At 42.2% G+C, this 25,251-nt stretch overlaps 1 protein-coding gene and 1 pseudogene across 6 annotated transcripts in view; one reads left to right on the top strand and one right to left on the bottom strand.

The window, feature by feature from the left end:
• The window catches only part of SEPTIN11 (septin 11), a 96,723-nt gene that overhangs the window by 47,239 nt on the left and 24,233 nt on the right, over positions 1 to 25,251 (top strand). For all 6 annotated transcript variants that reach the window (XM_081584544.1, XM_081584522.1, XM_081584511.1 and 3 more), the window contains exons 2-4: positions 348 to 462; positions 13,226 to 13,421; positions 21,181 to 21,367. In XM_081584544.1, the coding sequence (XP_081440670.1) occupies positions 348 to 462; positions 13,226 to 13,421; positions 21,181 to 21,367 (498 nt within the window). The remainder of the gene's footprint in view (positions 1 to 347; positions 463 to 13,225; positions 13,422 to 21,180; positions 21,368 to 25,251) is intronic.
• On the bottom strand, positions 22,164 to 22,659 carry LOC145521295 (small ribosomal subunit protein eS24 pseudogene; annotated as a pseudogene).

Below are 25,251 nucleotides of genomic sequence, written 5' to 3'. Positions count from 1 at the left end.
AAAGTTTTCTTGAGTGCTTGAGGCTGTCAAAAGGGTTGGAGTTTTAGTGTCACTTAGAGCATGTCAGTATCAGCCACCTCTAGAAAGCATATTTCCCCTGAACCGGTGCACCTGTAACCATACCTGGGCTGCCTGGGAGGGAGATGGTGTACTTTGGGAGTCGGTGTGATTTTGTGGAAAGAGCATGGCTCTAGAGTTGGTAGCTTCAGTTGTGTAGAAGCCAGGGAAGGGGTGGGCACAGAGGGGTCGCTGTCTTCCCCATGTGCCAAGAAGAGAGGACGGGAGAGGGAGGGGTACCCAGGTGATGTTGTCATGGGTTCTCAAACGTTTCCCCTCTGACATTCCAGAATGAAGAGCTTCGAAACTTATCCCTTTCTGGCCACGTTGGATTTGACAGTCTCCCCGACCAGCTGGTCAACAAGTCGACTTCTCAAGGATTCTGTTTCAACATCCTGTGTGTTGGTAAGTGACTCATCGCTTGCTGCTGAGCAACAAGTCTGACTCTTAGGTGTCGGCAGGTGACTGTCAGAGGGGCATGTTTTGGGAAGTAAGCGGAATAATATTTTTACTCTTTTATTATCTGTAAAGCAAGACAATAATATCTCCACTCCACATATGTCACACAGTTCCTAGGTTGGCCAAGAAGTTCATCCTGAACAAACTTTTTGGCTAACCCAAAGATAAAGACATATTTAGATAAAATGCTTTGTAAGTTTCGTGGTGTTACTCAAATTGTTATTTTTATTTATGTCACATAGTCAAGCAATGATCAGTTTAATATTGCTGTTGAATCACTTATTTTAATTTTTCGTAGGGGAGGGACTTAGACCCTAACTAGACTATGAGTACTCTGTCATGGCCAACGTTTTACACCCCCATGGGGTGTAACCCACTTGGCTCCTCTGTCCATGGAATTTCCCAGGCAAGAATACTGGAGTGGGTTGTCATTTCCTTCTCCAGGATATCTTTGCGACCCAGAGACTGAACCCACATCTCTTGTGTCTCCCACATTGGCAGGCGGATTCTTTACCACTGAGCCTCCTGGGAAGCCCATAACTAGACTGTAGGAAGTTGAAAGAAGGAACTGAGATACACATACACAGGAAGACCATTCAAAAGCATTTAAAAAATTTGTTTCCAGGGTTTCTGAATATGGTGCAGTAGTAATCTCCATTGAAATCTTTTTAAAGTTATGCTTCTACCTACTGCAAGTAAAATCTGCAATTACTTTAACCACTTTGATAAACTGAGAATACTTGAAAATTTTGCTTTTAGAGTAAAAGACAATCTTAAATCCTATTTTATACTTGAAATAAATTTTCCACCTGAATTATTCAATTAACCTTTAGTCTTTCAATTGGAATCTGAAATTGATCTCCATTTATTCCTGGTAGATAAATGGGAAAAAGCCAAAGAGATCTGACTTATGTGTTTGCATCTCCAGTATGTTTTATTTATAGCCTTTAAATGTGATGTATTGGCCTATGCTTCTGGTCTCGGTACGTTTCTTCTTTAGCCATATCTTTTTTAAACCAAGAGGAGGAAGGTAGGAAAGAAGGTGGAGAAGGAGAGGACTCTCCTGTTGATTGGAAGCAGACGTGTCCCTGAAATAGATCATGACCTTTCCTTCAGCCTCCCTGTCAACTCTTGATGGAGGACCAGGCTGCTCAGCAGTGAAGTGGCTTGGGCTACACTGTTTCATGGCCATTGTCCTCTGGGCATAGACTTCAAGACAAACTAAAAAGAATTCTGCTCATAGCCAATATGTATTCTGTATGTCTCCTCCCTACAAGCTTGGCAGAATGTACCTGACTGACTTTTCTTGTCTAAGTAAAATGAAATGAATTTAGCAGAGAAAGGTGTGTGTTCAGTGGAAGCCAGTTGTTGAGAGGGAGGGGTAGATATTTTCCTTTCTGAGAATCTTCGAGAGGAGCGTGTTGAATGTGGCATCTGCATGGGCGTTGAAAGCCACCGCCACCCTGCCCACCAGCCAGCTCGCTGTTTGGCGTTCTGTCTCGAGCACTGGAGAGGAACCTGAGCGGAGCTGCCAGCTCTCCTTTTTTCTGTTTTCCCCACATTAAAATTCAGCAGGGGACCCCCTGGAATGGCAGCTTGCTCTACGGAGTGGCATAAATGAGCTGTCTTTTCTCTTCTGCTAAATGCTCATTGCAGAGCAGAGGGATTCTTCATTAGCATAGTGATTTGTTGGCAATTTGTTGATTTTTCTATTGAAAAGTATGCTAAATTGTAGGCCAATTACTATTCTGGCTTCTCTTGTCTGTCTCCCCCAGCCCTGCTTTCAAAATCAGCTTCTAGAATGCAGTTGAGAGTTACGGTCCAGCCCCTGCTGTCTGGTCCAGTGGAACCAGACTGGAAGGATCTAGTTTGACCTGGTGTGTGGTGTGCAAGTTGGCTTGTTGGCTGACCATTGTGTTACTAGTGCAATTAATGATACTAGTTGGAATTCCTCACAAGACGCATCCATGCTGTGCTCTTGCATTTGGAAAGCAGCTAGTAATCTGATTCTCCTGGGTGGGTGATGATTCCTGAGATTCTTAGGTTTTTACTCTGGTTCCATTCTTGGTTGTTGTTTAGTCACTAAGTTGTGTCAGACTCTTTTTGAGACCCCTTGGACTCCATTCTTAACCACGTTTAAAATTAGTTTCTCTACAGTGGAAGTGAGAAATAGATTTAAGGGACTAGATCTGATAGAGTGCCTGATGAACTATGGACGGAGGTTCGTGACATTGTACAGGAGACAGGGATCAAGACCATCCCCATGGAAAAGAAATGCAAAAAAGCAAAATGGCTGTCTGAGGAGGCCTTACAAATAGCTGGGAAAAGAAGAGAAGCAAAAAGCAAAGAAGAAAAGGAAAGATATTCCCATTTGAATGTAGAGTTCCAAAGAATAGCAAGGAGAGATAAGAGAGCCTTCCTCAGCGATCAGTGCAAAGAAATAGAGGAAAACAACAGAATGGGAAAGACTAGAGATCTCTTCAAGAAAATTAGAGATACCAAGGGAACATTTCATGCAAAGATGGGCTCGATAAAGGACAGAAATGGTATGGACCTAACAGAAGCAGAAGATATTAAGAAGAGGTGGCAAGAATGCACAGAGGAACTGTACAAAAAAGATCTTCACGACCCAGATAATCATGATGGTGTGATCACTCAGCTAGAGCCAGACATCCTGGAATGTGAAGTCAAGTGGGCCTTAGAAAGCATCACTACGAACAAAGCTAGTGGAGGTGATGGAATTCCAGTTGAGCTATTTCAGATCCTGAAAGATGATGCTGTGAAAGTGCTGCACTCAATGTGCCAGCAAATTTGGAAAACTCAGCAGTGGCCACGGGACTGGAAAAGGTCAGTTTTCATCTCAATCCCAAAGAAAGGCAATGCCAAAGAATGCTCAAACTACTTCACAATTGCACTCATCTCACACGCTAGTAAAGTAATGCTCAAAATTCTCCAAGCCAGGCTTCAGCAATATGTGAACCGTGTACTTCCAGATGTTCAAGCTGGTTTTAGAAAAGGCAGAGGAACTAGAGATCAAATTGCCAACATCCGCTGGATCATCGAAAAAGCAAGAGAGTTCCAGAAAAACATCTATTCCTGCTTTATTGTCTATGCCAAAGCCTTTGACTGTGTGGATCACAATAAACTGTGGAAAATTCTGAAAGAGATGGGAATATCTGACCACCTGATCTGCCTCTTGAGAAACCTGTATGCAGGTCAGAACACAACAGTTAGAACTGGACATGGAACAACAGACTGGTTCCAAACAGGAAAAGGAATACGTCAAGGCTGTATATTGTCACCCTACTTGTTTAACTTATAGGCAGAGTACATCGTGAGAAATGCTGGGCTGGAAGAAGCACAAGCTGGAATCAAGATTGCCAGGAGAAATATCAATAAACTCAGATATTCAGATGGCACCACTCTTGTGGCAGAAAATGAAGAACTAAAAAGCCTCTTGATGAAAGTGAGAGAGGAGAGTGAAAAAGTTGGCTTAAAGCTCAACATTCAGAAAACTAAGATCATGGCATGTGGTCCCATCACTTCATGGGAAATAGATGGGGAAACAGTGGAAACAGTGACAGGCTTAATTTTGGGGGGCTTCAGAATCACTGCAGATGGTGATTGCAGCCGTGAAATTAAAAGATGTTTACTCCTTGAAAGGAAAGTTATGACCAACCTAGATAGCATATTAAAAAGCAGAGACATTACTTTGCCCACAAAGGTCCATCTAGTGAAGGCTATGGTTTTTCCAGTAGTCACGTACGGATGTGAGAGTTGGACTATAAAGAAAGCTGAGCGCCGAAGAATTGATGCTTTTGAACTGTGGTGTTGGAGAAGACTCTTGAGAGTCCCTTGGACTGCAAGGAGATCCAGCCAGTCCATCTTAAAGGAGATCAGCCCTGGGTGTTCATTGGAAAGACTGATGTTGAAGCTGAAGCTCCAATACTTTGGCCACCTCACGCGAAGAACTGACTCATTTGAAAAGACCCTGATGCTGGGAAGGATTGGGGGCAGGAGAACAGAACGACAGAGGATGAGATGGCTGGATGGCATCACTGACTCGATGGACATGAGTTTGGGTAAACTCTGGGAGTTGGTGATGGACAGGGAGGCCTGGCATGCTGCGATTCATGGGGTTGCAAAGAGTCAGACACGACTGAGCAACTAAACTGAACTGAACTGAACTGAATATTATGAGTGCTAAGTCACTTCAGTCGTGTCTGACTCTTTGAGGTCCCATGGACTGTAGCCCACCAGGCTCCTCTGTCAGTGGGATTCTCCAGGCAAGAATACTGGAGTGGGTTGCCATGTCCTCCTCCAGGGGATCTTCCCGACCCAGGAATCAAACCCACATCTTTTATGTCTCCTGCATTGGCAGGCGGGTTCTTTACCACTAGGGCCATCTTGGAAGTCCGTTATAATGCATGTGTGTGTGTTAGTCACTCAGTTGTGTCCAACTTTATGTGACTCTGTGAACTGTAGCCCACCAGCCTTTACTGTCCATGGGATTCTCTAGGCAAGAATACTGGAGTGGGTTGCCATGCTCTCCTCCAGGGGATCTTCCCCACCAGGGATTGAACCCGGGTCTCCTGCATTGCAGGCGGACTGTTTACCATCTCAGGCACAAGGGATGCCTTAATATAATGCATATTTCTAGTTAAAAAATTATAAAGTATCCCTGCTTTTCCCCTCCCACCCTCATTTTCATTCCACAGAGATAAAACTGTGGAATCCTAGAAACTTCCTACACTTGGAAGTTATTTTCAGAGGCTGAAAACAATAGCAGTTTATTATTTTACAGCTTTTCCATTAATTTTTAAAAATTAATTTTTATTGGAGTATAGTTGCTTTACAGTGTTGTTAGTTTCTACTGTACCCCAAAGTGAATCAGCCACAGGTATACATGTATCCACTCTTTCTTGGATTTCCTTCCCATTTAGGTCACCACAGAGTGTTGAGCACGTCAGTTTTGTTGAAGTCCAACATGTGTCTCGCAGGGCTAAAATCAAGGCCTCCGGAAGGCTGTGCTTCTTTCTGGAATTCAAGGGGAGAAGACACCTCCTTTTTTCCCCCTCTGCTAGAGGCTGCCCACATTCCTTGATGCTTAGACCCTTTCCTCCATCCTCAAAGCCAGCAGTGTTGCACCTCTTTCTGACTGGTCTTGGATTAGGAAATTTTCCACAGACAATTGCAGAAATCTAGTTTAAACTGAGTTAAGGCTCTTCCTCAACCCCAAAACACACTGCAAAGGTCCTATACCGAGTTGCGTAATTAAGAACAGCCTGGTCTAGGAATTCAAAGAGCATTTCCAGGGCTCCATCTCCAGTTTCCGATCCTGCTTGCTTCTGTGTGGCTTTCACTGTGTTTGGGCTTTTTCTTCACTGTGGTAGTATGTCCCCCAGCAGTGTCGCCAGCTCAGCAACCCCAGAGGGAAGAAGAAGCCATTCCTGACACAGCTTCTCCAATAGTTACGGGATTGTCTGATCCACCAAGCCTGAGTCATCCACCCACCGAGGGTGGAAGATGGGGTTTATCTACCCTGAAACACACGAGGAGAGGCGACATGGGCAGAAGGGAGGCTGAGCATGGGAGAGACACACACTGGGCAGATACAAACAGGTCTCTCATGATTGTATAAGGGCTGTTTTGTTTTGGTTTTATACAAATGAAATAATGCTGTTCTGTTTTTCGCATTTTCCTTTTTTTACTTCATAGTAAGTCTTTCGCCTCCTTCCCTGCTCGTATATCTAGCCATCCAGATTCTTTTGCACAACACTTTGGAGCCCTTTGGTTGGAACGAGCATTATTAGTTCTTTGAGAAACAGGGGGTGTCAGCATTAAGTTAAATGTACTTATCCTCAGAGGATAAGCCACATCAAAGCCCTTCACAAATACTTTACAGCAAAATATCTGTAGAAGAAAACAGTTCTCAGTGTCAATTATTGCTCTATTTTTAAAGTAGGAGTCTACGAAAAGCATTCTAGTTGATCCAAATGTTTTGACAGCCACTTAGAGAAGTGGGTGTCATATTTAACTTGAGTATCCGTGCTCCTTTCTCTTCTCCGTGTCATCCTAGTGTGCATTTATGTGTTTTACACAGTATGTGCACCCATGGTGTTTATGGCATCATTATTTTGGGTGAACAATATGGAAGGAAATTTAAGATTGAAAAAAAAAAGTCATGATCCTAGTAAGGAAGCTGATGTTTTTCTAAAAGGTCTTAGAATCGTAAGTTTGTTTTGTGGCAAGAACCTACAGGTTGCAAAGAGAGAGGAAACAAACCAGGGCAGAAATTAATCCTGGTGTGTACTTAGTTTAGTTTTAGAGGCACTGAATTAAATAATGTTAGAGCCTCTCTCTCAGTCCTGGAGAGAAATGCAATAGAGAACAGGAGAGTAGTGTTCACTTAACTGGGAAGCGAGTTCTTTTTTGGGGGCTGCACTGGCTCTTCTTGGCTTTCTGTCATTGTGGCCGGTGTGTATGCTTCTCATCGTGGTGGCTTTTTTAGTTGTGGAGCCTCTAGGGTGTGTGGGCTTAGGAGTTGCTGCGAATGCGCTTAGTTGCTCCTCAGCATGTGGAATCTTCCTGACCAAGGATCGAACCCATGTCCCCTGCATTGGCAGGCAGATTCTCAACCACTGAAGTCTGGAAGAGAATTCCTGATGCTAAATCGGGTATCAGACAGCCAAGGGTTCATAGTTCCCTTACCCTCCATCTTGCCTGTAACACACCAGTTCATCCCCCAAACTGTACTTCAGTTTAAATAAAGCCTTTCTTTCTTAAGAGAAGGAAATGGCAACCCACTCCAGAATTCTTGCCTGGAGAATCCTGTGGACAAAGGAGCCTGGTGGGCTGCTGTCCGTGGGGTCGCGTAGAGTTGGACACGACTGAAGCGACTTAGCGTGAGCGTTCTTTCTTAAACTTTAAACTTTTTATTTTGTATTGGTATAGCCAATTAACAGTGTTGTTATAGTTGTGGTAGGTGAACAGCCAAGGGACTCAGCGATACATATACTTGTATCCATTCTCCTCCAACACCCCTCCCATCTAGGCTGGCAGGTAACATTGAGTAGAGCTCCATGTGCTATACAATGGATACAACCTTGCCGGTTGTCTGTTTTGAATATAGCAATGTGTACATGACCTCCCCAAACTCCCTAACTATCCTTTCCCCCCTCCCTCCTGCAACCATAAGTTGGTCTTTTAAGACTGTGAGTCTCTTTCTGATTTGTAAGTAAGTTCATTTGTATCATTTCTTTTTAGATTCCACATATAAGGGATGTCATACAATATTTCTCCTTCTCTGTCTTACTTACTTCACTCAGTATGACACTAGCTGTGTCCATCCATGTTGCTGCAAATGGCGTTATTTCATTCTTTTTAATAAACTTTTCTTTCTTATCCACACTGTGTTTCTAAATTAGTACCCAGCCTTTTTTCACAATTCAAAATTTATCGATCGTTGTCATTCTCTTTCCAAAATGACACGAGCTCCGTGAGAAACTACACCATTGATCCTGCTGTATGTGGTTCTTTGTGCAGCTACACAGAGGGATAAAATACTGCGACATCCCAGCTTTTGAAGAGCAACCAGCTCAATAGTAGGGTCAAAGTAAATTAATAACACATTTTGAGAGTAGAATTTTAAAAAATAATTTCACCGATTGTTTTGAGAGAATGGCAGAAGAGAAATAGAAAGCAGACAAGTTTAAGATCATTTTAGCTAAGGCTATAAGGCTATAGTGTCAGCATTAGCTGTGGAATTTTGCAATCAGATCTTAAACATTTTTATCCCAGCTTGCTTTTCCAGGAAAGGCTATAAGTGGTTTAAGGGTGGAATGAATAAATAAATGAATAAAGATAAAATTAACCCCAGAAAACAAAGTGGAGGTTGGAGTCAGAGCTCAAAGCCGTCAGATCTGCCTATAGCAATTGATTCTCTCAGGAACACATTTACCTCTTAGCCAGTGTGGTCAGAGCATGGGGGTCCCATTTAGTTTATGGATATTTGTTAAACACATATTATGTGCCAAACACAAGTTAAATGTTTAATGAAGAGAGACTTACAGGAACTATAAAGTAAAAACAAAAGAGTTGCTCCAGATGAAAACACAGTTTACCTGGAAAAATCTCTCTTGTAAATTTTCAGAAAAGACATATGTGGCTGTGCCTCCATTTAAACCTGGGTTCCTGAGCTTCCCCCACTTGGGGGTCATTGAGCCATGCGATGCTGAGGGTCACATGCAGGTCTTGCAAGTCCCTGGTGGGATTAGCCAAAGCATGCTTCATCAAACAGGATTCTATGAGGAGTTAAAATAACACAACATAACTCTCTGATTATCTGGCTCCATCCAAGAACCTCGACTGTTTAGAGGAGACAGACAGGCCTTCATTCACAGCTATTTGAGTAGGTATAATAATAATTATCCAAGTAGCTAGTTTCGGCAATCAGAGTAAAAATGCTGAATCACCGATCAACTATTTGCTCAGTTTACAGTTAATTACCTTCTAATTAATAATACATTCCTCTGTGCTATTTTTGTTTTCCTTCTTAACAAGGTCCAGCTTAGAGCTTGAGATTTATGTAAGCCTGAGGACAGAATGGAAGAGGCAGACCTGCTTTCCACTGGGCTGTGGGTGTCCAGCTTACCAGCACTTGCAGGAGCAGGAGAAGCAGAAGCCCCAGATAGCACTTCAAGAGTAAATCTCTAATTACTCTGACAACTGTTTAGGCAGATGAACTTATCACAGAATAAACAACAGACTCAGAAAAACCTACCAAAGTGGCATATCTCAGTATAAGTGAAGGTAATGGCAACCCACTCCAGTACTCTTGCCTGGAAAATCCCATGAATGGAGGAGTCTCGTAAGCTGCAGTCCATGGGGTCGCTGAGAGTCGGACACGACTGAGCGAATTCACTTTCACTTTTCACTTTCATGCATTGGAGAAGGCAGTGGCAACCCACTCTAGTGTTCTTGCCTAGAGAATCCCAGGGACGGCGGAGCCTGGTGGGCTGCCGTCTATGGGGTCGCACAGAGTTGGACACGGCTGAAGCGACTTAGCAGCAGCAGCAGCATGACCACTTTTCAGTTACTTTTTATGGAAGGCTTCCTCTGAGCCAGGGGTTCTGAGATGTTTTAGAGTTGCTGTTAGTCATTAATTGTCTCGAAATATTGTTGCGGTTGTTGGGTTTGAGTTGGAACCTACGCCAGGTAGGCTTTCAGTTACTCAATTCAAAAGAAGCGTTTTTGCTCTTGCGTGTCCTCAAAAGTATAGAAAATGCTTTCTTTTCTGAGGCTGGAGATTGACCTCAACAACGAACGCATTGAAAAGCTCTCCTAGTTCTCTAGAATTCCTTTTATTCCCCAAACTGTCATTTCTTCGTGAAATACTTTTGGTGAACTGCACTGCTGCTAGGGTAGCGGTGTCTAATTAGGGCTTTTAAAAGCACAGAGCATAGAAATGGAAAGCTAAGCACTCTGAAATTTAGAGGAACAGTGGTTTTTCCAACCCGTTGATTAACCCTGTGCTATAAGTAGGGCCTGGAATGCTAATTGTTCATAATGTCCACCTTAATGCAAATAATAATTAAAATTATGTTGCCTTAAAAAAAAAGCATCATATTCTTGATTCACATATGCTTAACTAATTCTCAACTTAGTAAATGGTAATTTCAGTGCTGTCCAGGTAACCTAGAATTCTTGCCATGTAAATTGTAGTCTTTATTGCTGTTCTGAAGGAAAGAGATAGAAGTAAGATGGGTCACTTTTCCACTGTCAGAACCTTAACCTTATAGAGGAAATTTTATAAGGTAGCTCTGCTATTCTTCCTTTGTCTTTACTCTGGGCTTCCCTTGTGGCTCAGCGGGTTAAGAATCCGCCTGCAATGCGAGAGACCTGGATTTGATCCCTGGGTGGGGAAGATCCCCTGGAGAAGGAAAAGGCTACCCACTCCAGTAAATTCTGAAAAGAAGTTTGCTGTATCGAGAAAGAGACTCATGAACTTAACTTAAAATGACTGGAGTACCTTCAATACTGAATTGCTGTCCAGAGTCTCTGTATCTTATGAGTGAAAACCCTGTTTTGTTTCTGTATCCATTACTTAGCAACTTTATTTTGCTCAAGAGTTATTTTGTTAAGTAACCAATCATGGGTATGAGGTTGTTGAGCATTAGGAAACAGAGCCTACTTTTATTTTTATTGGTGGGTCTTTTTGGTTAGAATATTAAGGAAAGTAAGGAAGACAGGAAACAGTCTCAACTGCTACACAGCTGGACTTCATGGAGATTCTGAACAACATTCAGGATGTTACAGAAATTCAAGAAGTTTCAGTTGCTATTGTTATTTACCATTTTATCCCCAGCACCTATGCTTGTTACCTAGGAAATAGTGAAGTATTGTAAATGAATGAATTTCAGATACTAATGTCTACTGTATCTGTCTGCTCTCTTTCTCCTATATGCCTGGCTAATGGTCTGTCAACAACATGTCTTCTGTTTATTTATAGCCTCATGGCATCTGTTTATTCACTTCTCTCAGTATATCTTTTCTTTCTCATGCCATCATGCTGTGTGCAGATTCAAAGTCCCAAAGAGAGAAGTGTGATTAGATACACAGATCACTGTTCAATATGGAGCATTCTCACAGCATAATAATTGCATTTCCATGGGTGCAGCCCTGGGGGTGCCCCAGGACCAGGGGGGTAGCACTGGTTGAGTTACCTGTGGTCATTAGCAAGGTCCAAGGAATAAACTATGATCTTGCTTGTGAGAGGAAGTTATGTCTGCCATAACCAGTATGGCAGACATGTAAATACCATTCCCGTAATAGTAAATCAGAGTCTGGTTGGTATTCAGTCGTGTTCCAGATTAGATTCTTAGCTATGGGAGTGCACCATATCCAGCCAGTTCACTATTATATTCCCAACACTTGGTACAAAGCTGGAAAAGATACTGGCTGGCTGAAGACTGATGAAGGAGGAAGTTCTTTGATCTTAGGTGTATCAGGTCCAATGGATAAAGCTGAAGAGTTGGGCAAATGTTCTTGACCAACTTTTATCCTGCAAATGAATCATGGTAGTCAGTGGCAAACCACAGAAGGCTTTTAATTAGAGAAAGCTCAGTTACAGAAAGATTCCGTTCTACTTCATTTCTGTACTATGTTGGAAAGCAGTGAGTAATACAGAACTTCTAATTAGTAAGTGGATTTTGTCTTTTCAATGGGAAAGTTGCCCTAAGGCTGCCAGCCAGAGCTCTTTTTTTCTCCCATGGAATTGTCACTATCCTAAAAGGCATTACAGCAACCCTTCAGAAGAGAGATATTGTCCCTAGGAACATCATGGGATTGAGATTTGTTGAAAGGGCTACAATATACTGGTATGTTTAAATTGAGCTGAAAATCTAATTGGGGAAATTTTCCAAATTTTGTTTTAAAAAATTCATTCCTATAGATAATGTTTCTTGATTTCTACCATCACACATTCAACCACGGCCACAGAAGTGGGTGCGTTCTTTCTCATTGCTAACTATTTTTAACTCAAGAATTAGTATTAAGAGAAAGTTTTTCTTGGTTTTATTTTAAAGATCAGGTTAAAGTTCTCCATGGCTCCACATTTGGGTCTTACCATTTGATTGGTTTAGTATAATACCTGCCACTCTGATTTGCATATATTAGAGGCTCAGTGAAACCTGATGACTTGAACTGTAAGGTGAACCAATAAGGCCATCATTGCAGGTCATTTGACATCATTCAATTTCATTGTCACAGACATCAGCCTGAATACCAGGACATCTAAGGAATGCTTGCCGTCTACTGAATAGGGAAATACAAACGGAGATAATATAAAGGGTTCGCAGAGATTCATAACCATATCTGAAAATATTAGGCAGTCAGTTTTCTCTGTAACAATGTCAGAATTGGTTGAATGTAGCTGTTAGAACCACACAAACCCAAGTTAGAAACCTGGCTTCGCCATTTAACAATGTGACTTTAGACAAGTTACTTAAACCTTATCTAAGCTTTAATGCCTCATCTGTAAAAGGGAGGAAACAGTAGCACTTATTCCACAGGAATTAGTACTAGGGTTTAATGAGATAGTACATCGGAGGCTCTTGTTCACAGGACCTGGTACAAAGTAAGTGCTGAGTAATTGTAGCTGGGTTTGTTATTTTTTTTGTGGTTTGTTAAGAGTGTTGTTTTGAAAAAATGTAATTCTTTCCCACAACATTAGATGGTGTCAGATAATTCAATATAAATGCGATCAATCTCTTACATTTTCCTAGTAACAGAAACTCGGCAATATAGATTTTTTTTTTTTAAGTACTATATTGATAGTTTTACATGCCAACATTTAGGGAAGGAAGAGCTACAGTTTATATCTTTGAAATGACCACAAACTGACCACAAGCAAGCTTTTAAGTTCTGTTTCTCTATTCAGAGGTAAAAAAGAGCGTCTTGATCTATAAGTTCAAGATCTTTGCTGCCGAATGGTTTTTGAAGTTTATGAAGGCATTTCTAGGGAGGTAGTCCATAGATCACACATGGAAAGAGCTATTTTTTTGTGGTGGGATATCTGGTGATACTGACTTTTCAAAAATTTTTACTAACATGATGATTTAAAAAAAAGAAAAAAAACACTCCTGGTGATGTGAACTGATATCTCAGAGGCATTGGCACCTTCTTTGATTTCTCTCATGTGGTCATGCAGGTGAGACGGGCATTGGCAAATCCACGTTAATGGACACTTTATTCAACACCAAATTTGAAAGTGACCCAGCGACTCACAATGAACCAGGTGTTCGGTTAAAAGCCAGAAGTTATGAGCTTCAGGAAAGCAATGTGCGGCTGAAGTTAACCATCGTTGACACCGTGGGATTTGGAGATCAGATCAATAAAGATGACAGGTACATCCTGGGATTTTGTGGGGATGTAAATGAATGAGGAGGTAACAAGACTCATCCTGGGTAAATGCAAAGACTAAATGTTCGCTCGTTGTGGGACTTGGTCTGTCTCCTAAAAGATAAGACATTCTTGTCCTCTGAGAAATTTTCTTAGAATGTTCTTAAGGTCAGAATCAGCTGGTGTAATTGATTCCAGCTAGTGTGAGCAGAAAAGGGATTTATTAGAAGGAATAAGCTAGCTTTTGTTTTCCCGGAAAAGTTATGGAACCAGGTTTGGGGGCTTTCCCACCTAGAAAAGCAATCTAGAGAAACAGCTAGGGTTAGTGGAACTCTTGCCACAAATGACCTTATATATTTGGTACCTGTGATGCTGGGGACAGGTCTCTAGAACCTCCACTGTATCTGTCCCTGTTAACCAAGTGCCTTCATCACCACTTGCAAGAAGAACCCCCTTCCCTGTGTGTGGCCTCTGCCTTGGGTGACATGCCCCCTGCCTCCAGATCTTGTATGGCTGCAGCTGCTTGGTAGAAAGTGGACCACATCTGAACACTAGCTGCAAGAGGGTCTGGGGAATGTGGTTTCTGGTTTTTTTGTTGTTGTTGATGATGCTGTTGCTTTAACTCTGCCAAGAAAAGAAAACAAAAACCAGGCATTAAAAAGTAAGAGGAGTTTGGAATGAGCATCTGCCCTGCTCTCCTAGGGCTTCCCAGGTGGCACTAGTGGTAAAGACCCCGCCTGCCAATGAAGGAGTATAAGAGACACAGTTTCGGTCCCTGGGTTGGAAAGATCCCCTAGAGGAGGAAATGGCAACCCACTCCAGTATTCTTGCCTGGAGAATCCCATGGACAGAGGAGCCTGGCGGGCTATAATCCATAGGGTCGCAAAGAGACAGATACGACTGAAATGACTTAGCATGCATGCACGCACTCATGCCCTCCTAGTCACTGAGACAGATTGGGATATTTGACTTAATCCCCAAATTCCTACAGATCTGAGTGAAAACTTGAAGTCAATAATGATTTTGCCCAAGAAACTAAAGCCCAGGATTTAGTAGACCCGGGTTGTGGTCTGAATTCTGCCAATAACCAGCTATGGGTCCTTGGCAGTTTATCTCACTCTAAGAGAATGACACTAGATACTCTCAGGTCTCTTCCAGTGGAATCTGCATACAGTCTCTTTTCAGGTGGGGTCTAAGGAAGGGCACTGTGAAAGGCTGAGCCTGGAGGAGGGGTGTGGTAATCATAGAGGGTAATCCTGTATTTTGATGGCTTTGGCAACCAGGAGTATCCGCTCCTAAAACCCAAAGTGAAGAAAGCATGTTTGTGAAAGCTCAATGGGAAATATCGTAGTTGATTTCCAGCCGGCACAGGATCTTAATATTGATGCTAGAGCTGTGGTGTGAGCAGTGTGGCTCCTTTGTGCATTGTCCAGGTCTTCCTGTAGGCTGCACACAGTTGGGTGGCCTGCTGGGTGCAGAATGGCCACATTGAGTCTGAATAATGAGTGTGGTTTCAGTGGAGCCTAGTGAGGAATTCAGATCATTCTCTATCCAGTGAGGGTTTGTTAAGTTAACCAGATAATGTATATATAACCAACTTCTTTGTCAGTGTAGAAAACAGACATGTTTAACCTGCTTAAGAAATAAAATGTCTTTTTTTTTTTTCTTAAAAATTTTGATCCTATAGTTTGTATGTAGACAGAAGCTATTAGCTATAAGTCAGTCTTGCTGGGCTTAGTCACTTAGTCGTGTCCGACTCTTTTTGACCCCACGGACTGCATGCAGCCCGCCAGGCTCCTCTGTCCATAGGGATTCTCCAGGCAAGAATACTGGAGTGGGTTGCCATGCTCTCCTCCAGGGGATCTTCCCAACCCAGGGATTGAACCCAGGTCTCCTGCATTGTGGGCAGATTCTTTACCTTCTGAGCCACCGGGGAAGCCCAAGAATACTGGAGTGGGTAGCCTATCACTTCTCCATGGGATCTTCCCAACTCAGGAATCAAGCTGGGGTCTCCTGAATTGCAGGCAGATTCTTTACCAGCTGAGCCACCAGGGAAGCCCATAAGTCCATCTTATGTATTCACTAAAACTGGTTGACATAAACTTCACCTAATTATAAAGTAATACTGTGAAGTTTTATTTTTATAAAACAGACCTACTCAATTGATAAAGCCAAGCAAGGTCAACTCTTTTCTCTGAGTTTCTATATGTCCTTATTTGAGGGAAGTGTTTAAATTTTTAAACCTTCCTGGTGTGCACCCATGCATTCATCACAAGATCACTCATCTTCTTCACTAATCTTTGACTCCCTTAAGATTATTTTAAATATTTATGTTCATTCTCCAAAAAAAGTTTGAGAAAATTAAACTGTCCCAGGCCCAAAGATAATTCTAGAAGGAGGCTTCCAGAGACATTTTTGTGCAGTGACAACTTAATGGGAATAAGACAGCCAGAACATTAAGTTACAGTCTGTTTGCTTAGGGCTCAGACACTTCATTTGTATCATACCAGGTTTTGTTTATTTGATGGCTTCATTTTCCTCTGAACTGTGTATGGTATATGTGTGTGTTTTCTAAAGAGGAATTTTAACCATTTTTTAAAAATCTAGAGCTGTGTATTGTCTAGATACATTTTAACTGCCTCTGATATAAAGATGTACCCATAGTAATGACAGAGAAATATTTAACGCATGCTCTAGCTGAGCACTGAACTCTAGTAACTAATCTATAGAGCAGTTTATATGCTCTTCAGTAAACATTGGCCGGGAATAACAGGAGCAATTGTTAGACATAGTAAGAAAGATTTTATTTTGCATCTCTCAGAATGGACTATCTGTACATTGTGTTGAGTGGGGAACAGCTAAGCACAGCCCCTGCAGCTGAGCAGTTGCTCTTGATTTATGACTTCAATTCCAAGGAATGATGGAGAGGTTCTTGTCTGAATGCTGTGTGTGATGCTCAGTGAAACAGATGAAGAGAAAACCCTAATGACAAGCAGAAGAGCACAAGTGCATTGTGGGAGCTGGGAAGCAAGTCAGGGGGCTCCTGGTCCTCGTGTGGTCAGGAGGACCCATCAAAACAAGGCGGGTCTCTGTCTCTGACCTGTGTAGCTTTCTCCCTGGGATTGGGGAATGCCAGGCGTGAGCACGGCCTGATGGGCAGACAGCAGCCAGACTTTTTCAGGATGCCTTCTGGCAGGAATGAGAACCATCCTCCCACATTTTGCTGCTAAGATTCCTTGAGCTCTTCCTGCTCCGTCATCTCCCCAGCACTGCCATTACATTTTTTACTTCTCCTTTAAATGGTGACTTCCCACCCTTCTGGTGGGTTTTCACTGGACAGCCCTGAGCAGCAGGTGGCCGGTACAAAGCTGATCCACACATTTGCAGCTGGAGGCCTCTTTAAGAAAATTTCTGACTCATTTGGGTCAAATAATAGTTTCCAAGGAGACTTAGAAGAGAGGAAGTGTGATATTAACCTAACCTAGATACCAAATATTTTTTTTTCTTCTGAAATTTCTTGACAGCTGTTGCATAACCTCTTGAGTGGCATTTAGAACTCTGTGCTCCAGAAAGATTGTTGACACTGTTGACTATAAACCCAAATGCCTGTTGTTAAAAAAAAAAAAAAAAAAAGATGTCATTCGGATAGGGTCTGCTTCCATCAAAAAATTGGAAGTGGGGTGTGCATTTTTGTGTCAGTATGTAAACATATGCAAAAGGATGTGTTGTTTCTCCAAACCCATGATTATTTTTACTACTTTGAGGATTAGGCAAGCTTTTCTGCCATCGATGCAAGACTTCAAGAATGTCCCAGTTTGTTTATATAGGCTTTGGACATGTCAGCATTCCTGCATCTCTATCTGCCTTGGACCAGGGTAGCTAGAAGGAGGCAGGAAGAGAGGCCTGGTAAGGTTTCCTGTTTTGTTTAATAGCATGATTAACTCTTCGTGGTCTAAGGATGTCCTTGTTCTGCTGTCTCTACTATTCAGTGAAGAAGGAAAGAGGTCTAGAGGAGAAGGGAAATCGCATTTTGCTATAGTGCTGGAAATAGAAGAATTCTTTTGCCCCATATTTAGGAGATGGGAGATAGAATGTCAGTAGCATATTGCAAACTATAATGATGATCAGCACGAAAAGCATGGCTAATAGAAGCCCACTGAGAGACTCCTCAAACTCAGCAAATCTTTATCAGTTTTATATAAAGTGGTAAATGGGGTGGACTGTTTGATCTTTAAATTCTGTCGTAGTCACACTTTCTGATAGAGGTAGTTGAAGGATAAGGAAAATTAACTTCGGCTAATAGATAGAAAGAGAGAGAAAAAATATATGATAGATATCTGTTCACATACAAAATGGAGAGTCAGTCCCTGAACAATGTCATGGGCTATTTTGCAAGTATGATCAATGGGTACCTTGGGTGGCTAGAAAACTTTGTATAAAATATTTTTCCCCATCAGTTTTAGGGTCAACCACTGTCAATTTTTTTTTTTTTTTTATGGCTGTATATTTATGGGGGAAAAAAAAGAGTGGAGAATAAAAAGGGATATCCCCATGCCTTAAAAGGAAATTATGTGAAAACATACGACTTGATTTGGTTTACCTGCCCCCTTTCCTCTGCTTGATATGGCTACAATCCAAAGAACTTTGAATTGGCAAAACCAGAATATAAATAGATATCCTCGCTATAAGAATGGAAACTAGCAAAAGGCAAAAATAAGGATGAAATTTCCTTATTTGTATGACTTTGAGTGTAGGTAACACATGGACAGAAGACAGAGAGGGCAGAGTTTATTTGAAGGATGTGAAGGGAGAACAGAGCTACTAGGCTGACTTACTATATGCATCAAGAGAGGCTATTTCATGAACACAATGAAATATGGAACACTGGGAATAGTGATTTTGGTCAATAGTTTTCCTGAAATACATGTATTTGTTTATAATGCTATAGAGGCTAGAACAGATGGGATCTTGTGCTTGGCTGTGTGTGGGCAGTCTCTGGGTCGAACCTAGGATTCTGATTTGGCCAGTGGTATGGATGGAGGTGCCATCTGCTGAGCTAAGGAATATGGGCTAGTAGGGTTTGGGGATAAGATGAAGAGCGTGATTTTGGGCACATTAGCTAGAAGAGCAAGTGGAAATATCTGGTAAGCAGCTGGATGGAGTGGTCTGAAACTTAGGTAGGAGATCTGGTTAAGCGAAACACAGGAGGAAATGTGATTTTCCAAGGAAACCGCGTACAGGGAAAAGGAGGAGATTGAAAAGATTGGCCCGAACTCCTTAACAGGGGAAGGTGGCAGGAAGCCTGAAACGTAAGAGGAGAACAAGAGATGGCTTTGGAGATGCTGAATTTGGGGCAGAAAGCGTTCCTCACTGGAAAAGGAGAGGTGCTATGCCTCCCATAATCTTGGAGGACCAGAATCAAAACCAAAGGCGAAAAGGAAATTACTAGAAAGAGGAAACATTCTTGGACCACTGGTGGGGGAGGTGCTAGGAAGCTGCAAATCAGGAACTGGGGGGACAGGAAGGAGCAACTGCCATGAACTGCTTTCCTCCCTTCCGGGCTCAGAGGGTGCTGGGGAGGTCCCTGGTTCCCCAAGCACTTGCCTCAGTGTCAGGGGACCCGAAGGTCTGGCCCTGGACTCACAGGGCATGAGTGGGCCTTGTTGAAGTGGCCTGGGCCACTGCCGTACAGGGCATGAGTCAGTGGAGGAAGAGTTACCATGGATCTGGGTCAGTACAAAGTTCCTTTTTCTTTTTTTTTTTTTTAAACTGAGGCTTGCTTTTCTCTTATTTGTGGTTTATTAATTTACTGTGAAATGGTTATATCTCACACTTTTATGTGCTAGTTTTTTGCATATACTAGCTCACTCATTTGTCATATTAGCTCTGATATAAGTGATATTTTTGTCCTTGGTGTTACCTGTGAGGAAATTGAAACACAGAGAGGTTTAGTAACTTGTCCAAAGCAAGTTAGAAAGTTGTGGATTTGGAGTTTGATCTTAGTTGGTCTGACTTGAGTCCATGCTTCTAACCACCATTTTACATAACTCTCCTATCATAATAATGATTATTAATATTGTTCTATAATACCTGCTTATATTTTTAAAATTTTTTATTTATGTATTGTTTTATTTTTTGGCTACAATGGGTCTTTGTTGCCGTATGCGAGTTTTCTCTAGTTGCTGCAACTGGGGGCTCCTCTAGTTGTGGTGCGTGCGCTTCTCATTGCAGTGGCTTCTCCTGTTGCAGAGCACGGGCTCTCGGGCGTGCGGGTTTCAGTAGTTATGGTGCATGGGCTTAGTTGGTCCATGGCATGTGGGATCTTCCCGGACCTGAGATTGAACCAGTGTCCCTTGCATTACACTGGTTCTTAGCCACTGAACCACCAGAGAAGCCCCACCTGCCTATATTTTAAAATTGGAACATGTAGAAGAATCTTATTACTTGTTCATCCTTTCTACTGGAATTCATTGGAATTTCTGTTATGTTTAGGATTTTATTCAGGCTCAGTCTACTTTTTCTTTAAACCTCTAGAGGCTTTGCTCAAATTGAGTCAATGGATTGTAATAAATCACCAAAGGAAAATAGAAGAAAACTTTTTTCTGTTTTCAGTTTTGGTCATAAATTTTTGTTTTGTTTTTTTTTTCTTTTAGGACATCTGCTGTCATCCTCATTATAAAAGATTTATAGTTCCCTTTCAGGGATTTCAGTTTAATTTATGGGTCTGCAAGTTGAGTGTTGAGAGGTTTTTATTTTTCTTAAAGCTTAAATCATTCCTCAGCAAGGTAGTAAGTCTGGGGAAGGATTAACCCATTTTATTCCTAATCCACCCGTCTCATTGCTGCTGACACTAGCTTCTGAGCAGTCCCTGTGGAGACCTGGAAGAGTTCGTGGCTTTTCCATAGTGACCTAATGAACTACTTCATCCCTGGAGAACATGTGGTTTATTGAGTATATATCCTGCATATGCTATTATTTATGATAGTGTTTGTGGTCAGTTCATAGAGTCGTGCATAATTATTCAAAACAGATTTGAATTATGATTTGGTGAGAAGAGTGTTTACCTTCAAATCATAAAATTGGGAGTTGGAAGGAATCTTGATCCTAATAGACCAGGCACTTCCGTATATAGATGAGGTCATGGCAAGCGCAGGGCTTTTTGAGAGCACAGAGTAGCTAGCCCTCATCCCTGAAGGACCGGGCAGAGGAGTGGGGAGAGGCTGCCAGCTGGAGATGGTGCCACATCCTAAAACCACAGTGGAGTTTCACTCTGGGCACCTATGCCAGTCAGTTGGGAGAGCCTATCAAAGTCACTTTATTGGGACAGATTTTGAGGCTCAGTTTTGGCCCAGCAGGGAAGAATACCACAGTCTCTTAGCAATACCTCCATGGGTGCTATGGGGGCAGTGACAGCGTGTGCTACATATTTCTAATCACTGTTTTAAAGGATGAATGTTAGGAAAAAAACAGGAAGAAGACCATTTCAGGTGGGGGTCTAGCATGAGCAAAAGCCTGGAGGCAGGTGAGAGCTTGCCATGTGGGGCAGAAAGCATGAACTAGGAAGGAGAAGGATAGGGGGGCCTGGGGTGATGTTTAGGGACCATATAGCCAAAGGCCTGGGCTGCCAAGATGAGGTGCTTGGGCTTTAGCTCTTAAGGAACAAGGAAGCACTGAGGACTTTCCTGGAGGATCGTAGGAAGAGGTTTGAGACTAGTGACACGCTGATTTGAAAATGTGTATTAATAACCATCTTCTGCATTCTAGCTATAAGCCGATCGTGGAATATATCGATGCCCAGTTTGAGGCCTACTTGCAAGAGGAACTGAAGATCAAACGTTCTCTCTTCAACTACCATGACACCAGGATCCACGCATGCCTCTACTTCATCGCCCCCACTGGCCATTCGCTCAAGTCCCTGGACCTGGTCACCATGAAGAAGCTGGACAGTAAGGTACTCCCTGCTGTTGTGAGTGCTGTCCACTCTCCCCTAAGATCACCTTTATCCAGAGGTCCCAGGGGACCTCTGCTTTTGGTGTAATTTGGTGTTTTATTTTAAAGACTATTTTTTTACAGTAGTTTTGTGTGTGCTTATTCGCTCAGTCATGTCCAATTCTTTGCGACTCCATGGACCTCATGGAAGCCCACCAGGCTTCTCATTACATGAGGATTCTCCAAGCAGGAGTACTAGAGTGGGTTGCCATGCCCTCTTCCAGGGGATCTTCCCAACCCGAGGATCAAACCCAGGTCTCCCACATTGCAGGCAGATTCTTTACCGTCTGAGCCACCAGGGAAGCCATTTTAGGTTCACAGCAAAATTAAGAGCAAGGTGCAGATATTTTCCATAGATTCCCTGCTCTCCACATGCATAGCCCCCTATTACCAATATCCCCCCAGGATGGTGCATTTGTTATTAATACAGTCAAAAAACCTACATGGACACATCCCTGTCACCCCAAGTTGATAGTTTACACAAGGGTTCACTCTTGATATTGTGCATTCTGTGGGCTTGGACACATTTATAATGACATGTAATTATCACTCGAGTATCAAATAGAGTAGTTTCACTGACCTGGAAGTCTCCACCTGTTCATCCCCACCTCTACTTCCTAACCCTGTATTTATTTTCACTGGCTTACAGAACCATAAGGTTTAACAATGTGAAAAAAAATGTTTCAAAACCTCTGGATATTAGGACAAAGCAAAATCACGTAGCTTATTACAAAGTATCTTTAGTTCTTTTTTTTTTTCTTTCCGTGTAAGAGGTCTTCATTTATTTTCTCTTTCATGAAAAATCTGTATAATCACCACAGATACAATCATTGCAAAATCTTTACTCCTTCTGTCGTCCAATCTCCAGCTCACTTTTTGCCAGCACCAACACTGGCCTTTGCAGTCCCCCGGACTTTCTTAACTCTGTCCTTGCGTTCCTTTCACTGTTTTCTTGAGGTCTTGTTCTTCTCATACAGGCCATGTCTTGCAAGCCTGTGTTTGGGTTCATTCTTATTTGCATAATCCAAGGATTGGTAAATCATGCCAAAGCCAGTTGTCTTACCACCACCAAAATGGGTTCTGAATCCAAATACAGAGATGACATTTGGTCTTGGACATTTTGGCCAGTTTTTCCCGAATTTCTGTCTTAGGGACTGTTGCCTTTCCAGGGTGAAGGACATCCTGAAGTAGTTTCCGCTGAAGTAGTTGGTTGGTCGTGAACTTGCTGGTCCGGATAGTTGCTGTGTTGTTCATGGTGGTGTCTGATCTCCAAGCAGCCAGGGAGGAAAAGAGCTCTTCAGTTCTTAAATTAGCACTAGTGTGTGCTCTGTTGAGGGCTGGGGAATCAGATAGTGGGGACACCTAAAGGGTCATAGGAAGGGTTAAATTTAGGGAGATTGAACAATAATTCATGATTTATTTTTTTAAAGAAACTTGCTTTAAACCTCTCTTTGAAGGGTTTATATAGGTTTGGCTTTAACTTAAAGTTTAAAATTTTTTTAAAAAGTGTTAATTTTTTATCTGTGTGATAAGGTTGGTCTAACTTCTTAGATTTTAAAACAGATCTGTCCCATGTGTTCAGAAGAAGTAGCATCTCAGATTGCATTTGACCCCTGATCTTTGCACATGTATAACCTTTCTCCTTCACAGCATTTGCGAGAAGGGGCTGCTGAGTTTGACCACATTTGATGATGTACTTGGCGACTAATGTGATTTTCCATTTTGAAATAAGTAGGAAGACAATACATTGTGAAATAAAGAAGCAGCAAATGGCAACAAGAACAACCACAGAATTCCGCTCTAGTGTTTCCTCTTAGATTCTAACCTGCTTTTGAGATCAGTAACAAGTCTTCCTATCTTTTCGGGGCTTTGTTGGGTGTTATTTTCTGTCCCAACAACTCTGTTTAAAGGATGCTTTCTCCCCAGAGGGACATAATAGAGGCCACTGAGAAGATCCACCTGTCTCCAAGGCCTCTGCCTGAACCAGCCCACAGGAGGCCCACATGCTGATACCAAGCCAGGCTCCCCAGGCCCCAGCCTGCACAGGCACACTGCTTTACACAAACATATTCTACCAGCCAGAAAGCACTCCTGCAGCTAGAGTATTCTTGGGAGAATAAATAGAAACCTTCCCTCATCTCATTTGATTCAGCTGCAGTGAGCCATTGAGGGTGAGGAGTCCTGGGCAGGGGCACCCTGCTCCCTGCACTGTCAGGTCCTTGAAAGCAGGGCTGGGAGGCAGGCAGAGGGAGGTAGCTTCCTCACTGAGGCAGAGCTTGTAGACCACTTCAGGGTGATATCCGACAATAGGATTATGCTTTGTAGAGTTGATTTCAAAGGGGAAAGAAAAGTCAAATGCAGCTAATAAAAACACAACAATCACTATAAAGCAGATGAAACTGCTTTCAAAGAACTAATATTATTGTAGAGATGGAACGCAAGAGAGAATTTGAAAATGATTTTGTCAAAGGTTTGTTGGAACAAGTCAAGTGAAGAATTAAGGCAAACATGATAATTTCAGAAAAGATTTCCAAGCACCTGCCTCTGAAGAAGAAGAGGTTTTAAATCTAAATTTGCTTGGTTCTTCTGTCTACTGTTATCAAATTGGCCAGGAAAGTATGAACCTCTGCCATTTTGTGCATGTTGATATTAACCGAATACCAAATGTGCACAAAAGTTAACCAATATGAAAAACAGGGAGGAGTTTGTTGCCCAGGTCCTGATTCAGACATTCACCAACCCTCAGTGATGTCTGCCTCAGCCTGCAACTTGCTGGAGGAAGCCCACGCGTGATAAGGTTAGGAGTGGGTTGAGGAATAGGGAAGAATAGGTTTTTTCCATCAGTGGGTCATCTCATTCTGGTTTATCAGGGATTTTTGATTTGGCTCTTGGGATAAAAGGAGAAGCAGAGGAATGCGGACATGACCCGGACAACCTTCCAGAAGTCTCTCTTTTCTCTGGCTGGGACCACTTTCTGTTCCCTTTTCAACTCACCTGGGTGAAGCACATGGTCTTCGGTATCAGATGTCAATAGCATCTTAGTGAAACCTTTGTACCAAGCAGGGAGTGGAAGGAAGTTATTCTTTAAAAGTGAATTTCAAAAAATGTGCCTTATGGACAGTGTTGGGGCAAGTTGGAAAAGAGTGACCCACCTTGGGCTTTAGGGCTTGAGCTGGAGGGTCCTCAGTCCTTGTCCTAGGCTTTCTGCCATTGTTGTCAAATCCTGAGTTCTCTGTATCGGATGCTCTGAAAGTGAGTTTTGTCTTTGCCGCTAGGTCTCATTCTGGCACAAAATAATCTGATAGAAGCTGGTTCTCAAGAGAATTAGTTGATGTGGTTTTGAAAAATTGAAAAGTAGGTGAAACCATTTTTGTTTTGGTTAATACTTAGGTTCCCTGCTCCTAGCAGGTTTCAGGTCATCAGAAGAAAGGATGCTATCCTCATACAGCTGCATGTTCCATTATTCTAACTACTGAAAGCCTTGGTATTAGACTGTTAGAAACATGCAAAAGTCAAGCTCCTAAAGTAGCTGGGAGGAGTCACAGAGGAGTGGCTGGTTACTCAAAGAATAGGCTTCTTTGTTGTCGTTCTTTGTCATAGAGTAACACTTCCTTTTACACCGTAAGGAAGAATGAGGTGGCACAGAAGAGGAAATTACAAGGATGCTTTCTTTCAGTGCCAGATGGGAGGAAGTAAAGTGTTCAGAGATGGAATTAAAAGATTATCGCATATTTTCTGAATTTTGCATCTAGGTAGAAAGTGCAATTTTTAATATCATCTCTATTTTCTAAGAGAAGTTGTACAATTTCCATTTCTGTGTTTTCTATATTTTATTCATTTGTCTGT

This window comes from Giraffa tippelskirchi, chromosome 1 (genome assembly GCF_054371585.1).
Source record: "Giraffa tippelskirchi isolate mGirTip1 chromosome 1, T2T-mGirTip1v1.2.pri, whole genome shotgun sequence".
Classification (NCBI taxonomy): Eukaryota; Metazoa; Chordata; class Mammalia; order Artiodactyla; family Giraffidae; genus Giraffa; species Giraffa tippelskirchi.
The sequence above is the reverse complement of the archived record's forward strand: the minus strand, read 5'-3'. Positions and strand labels throughout refer to the sequence as shown.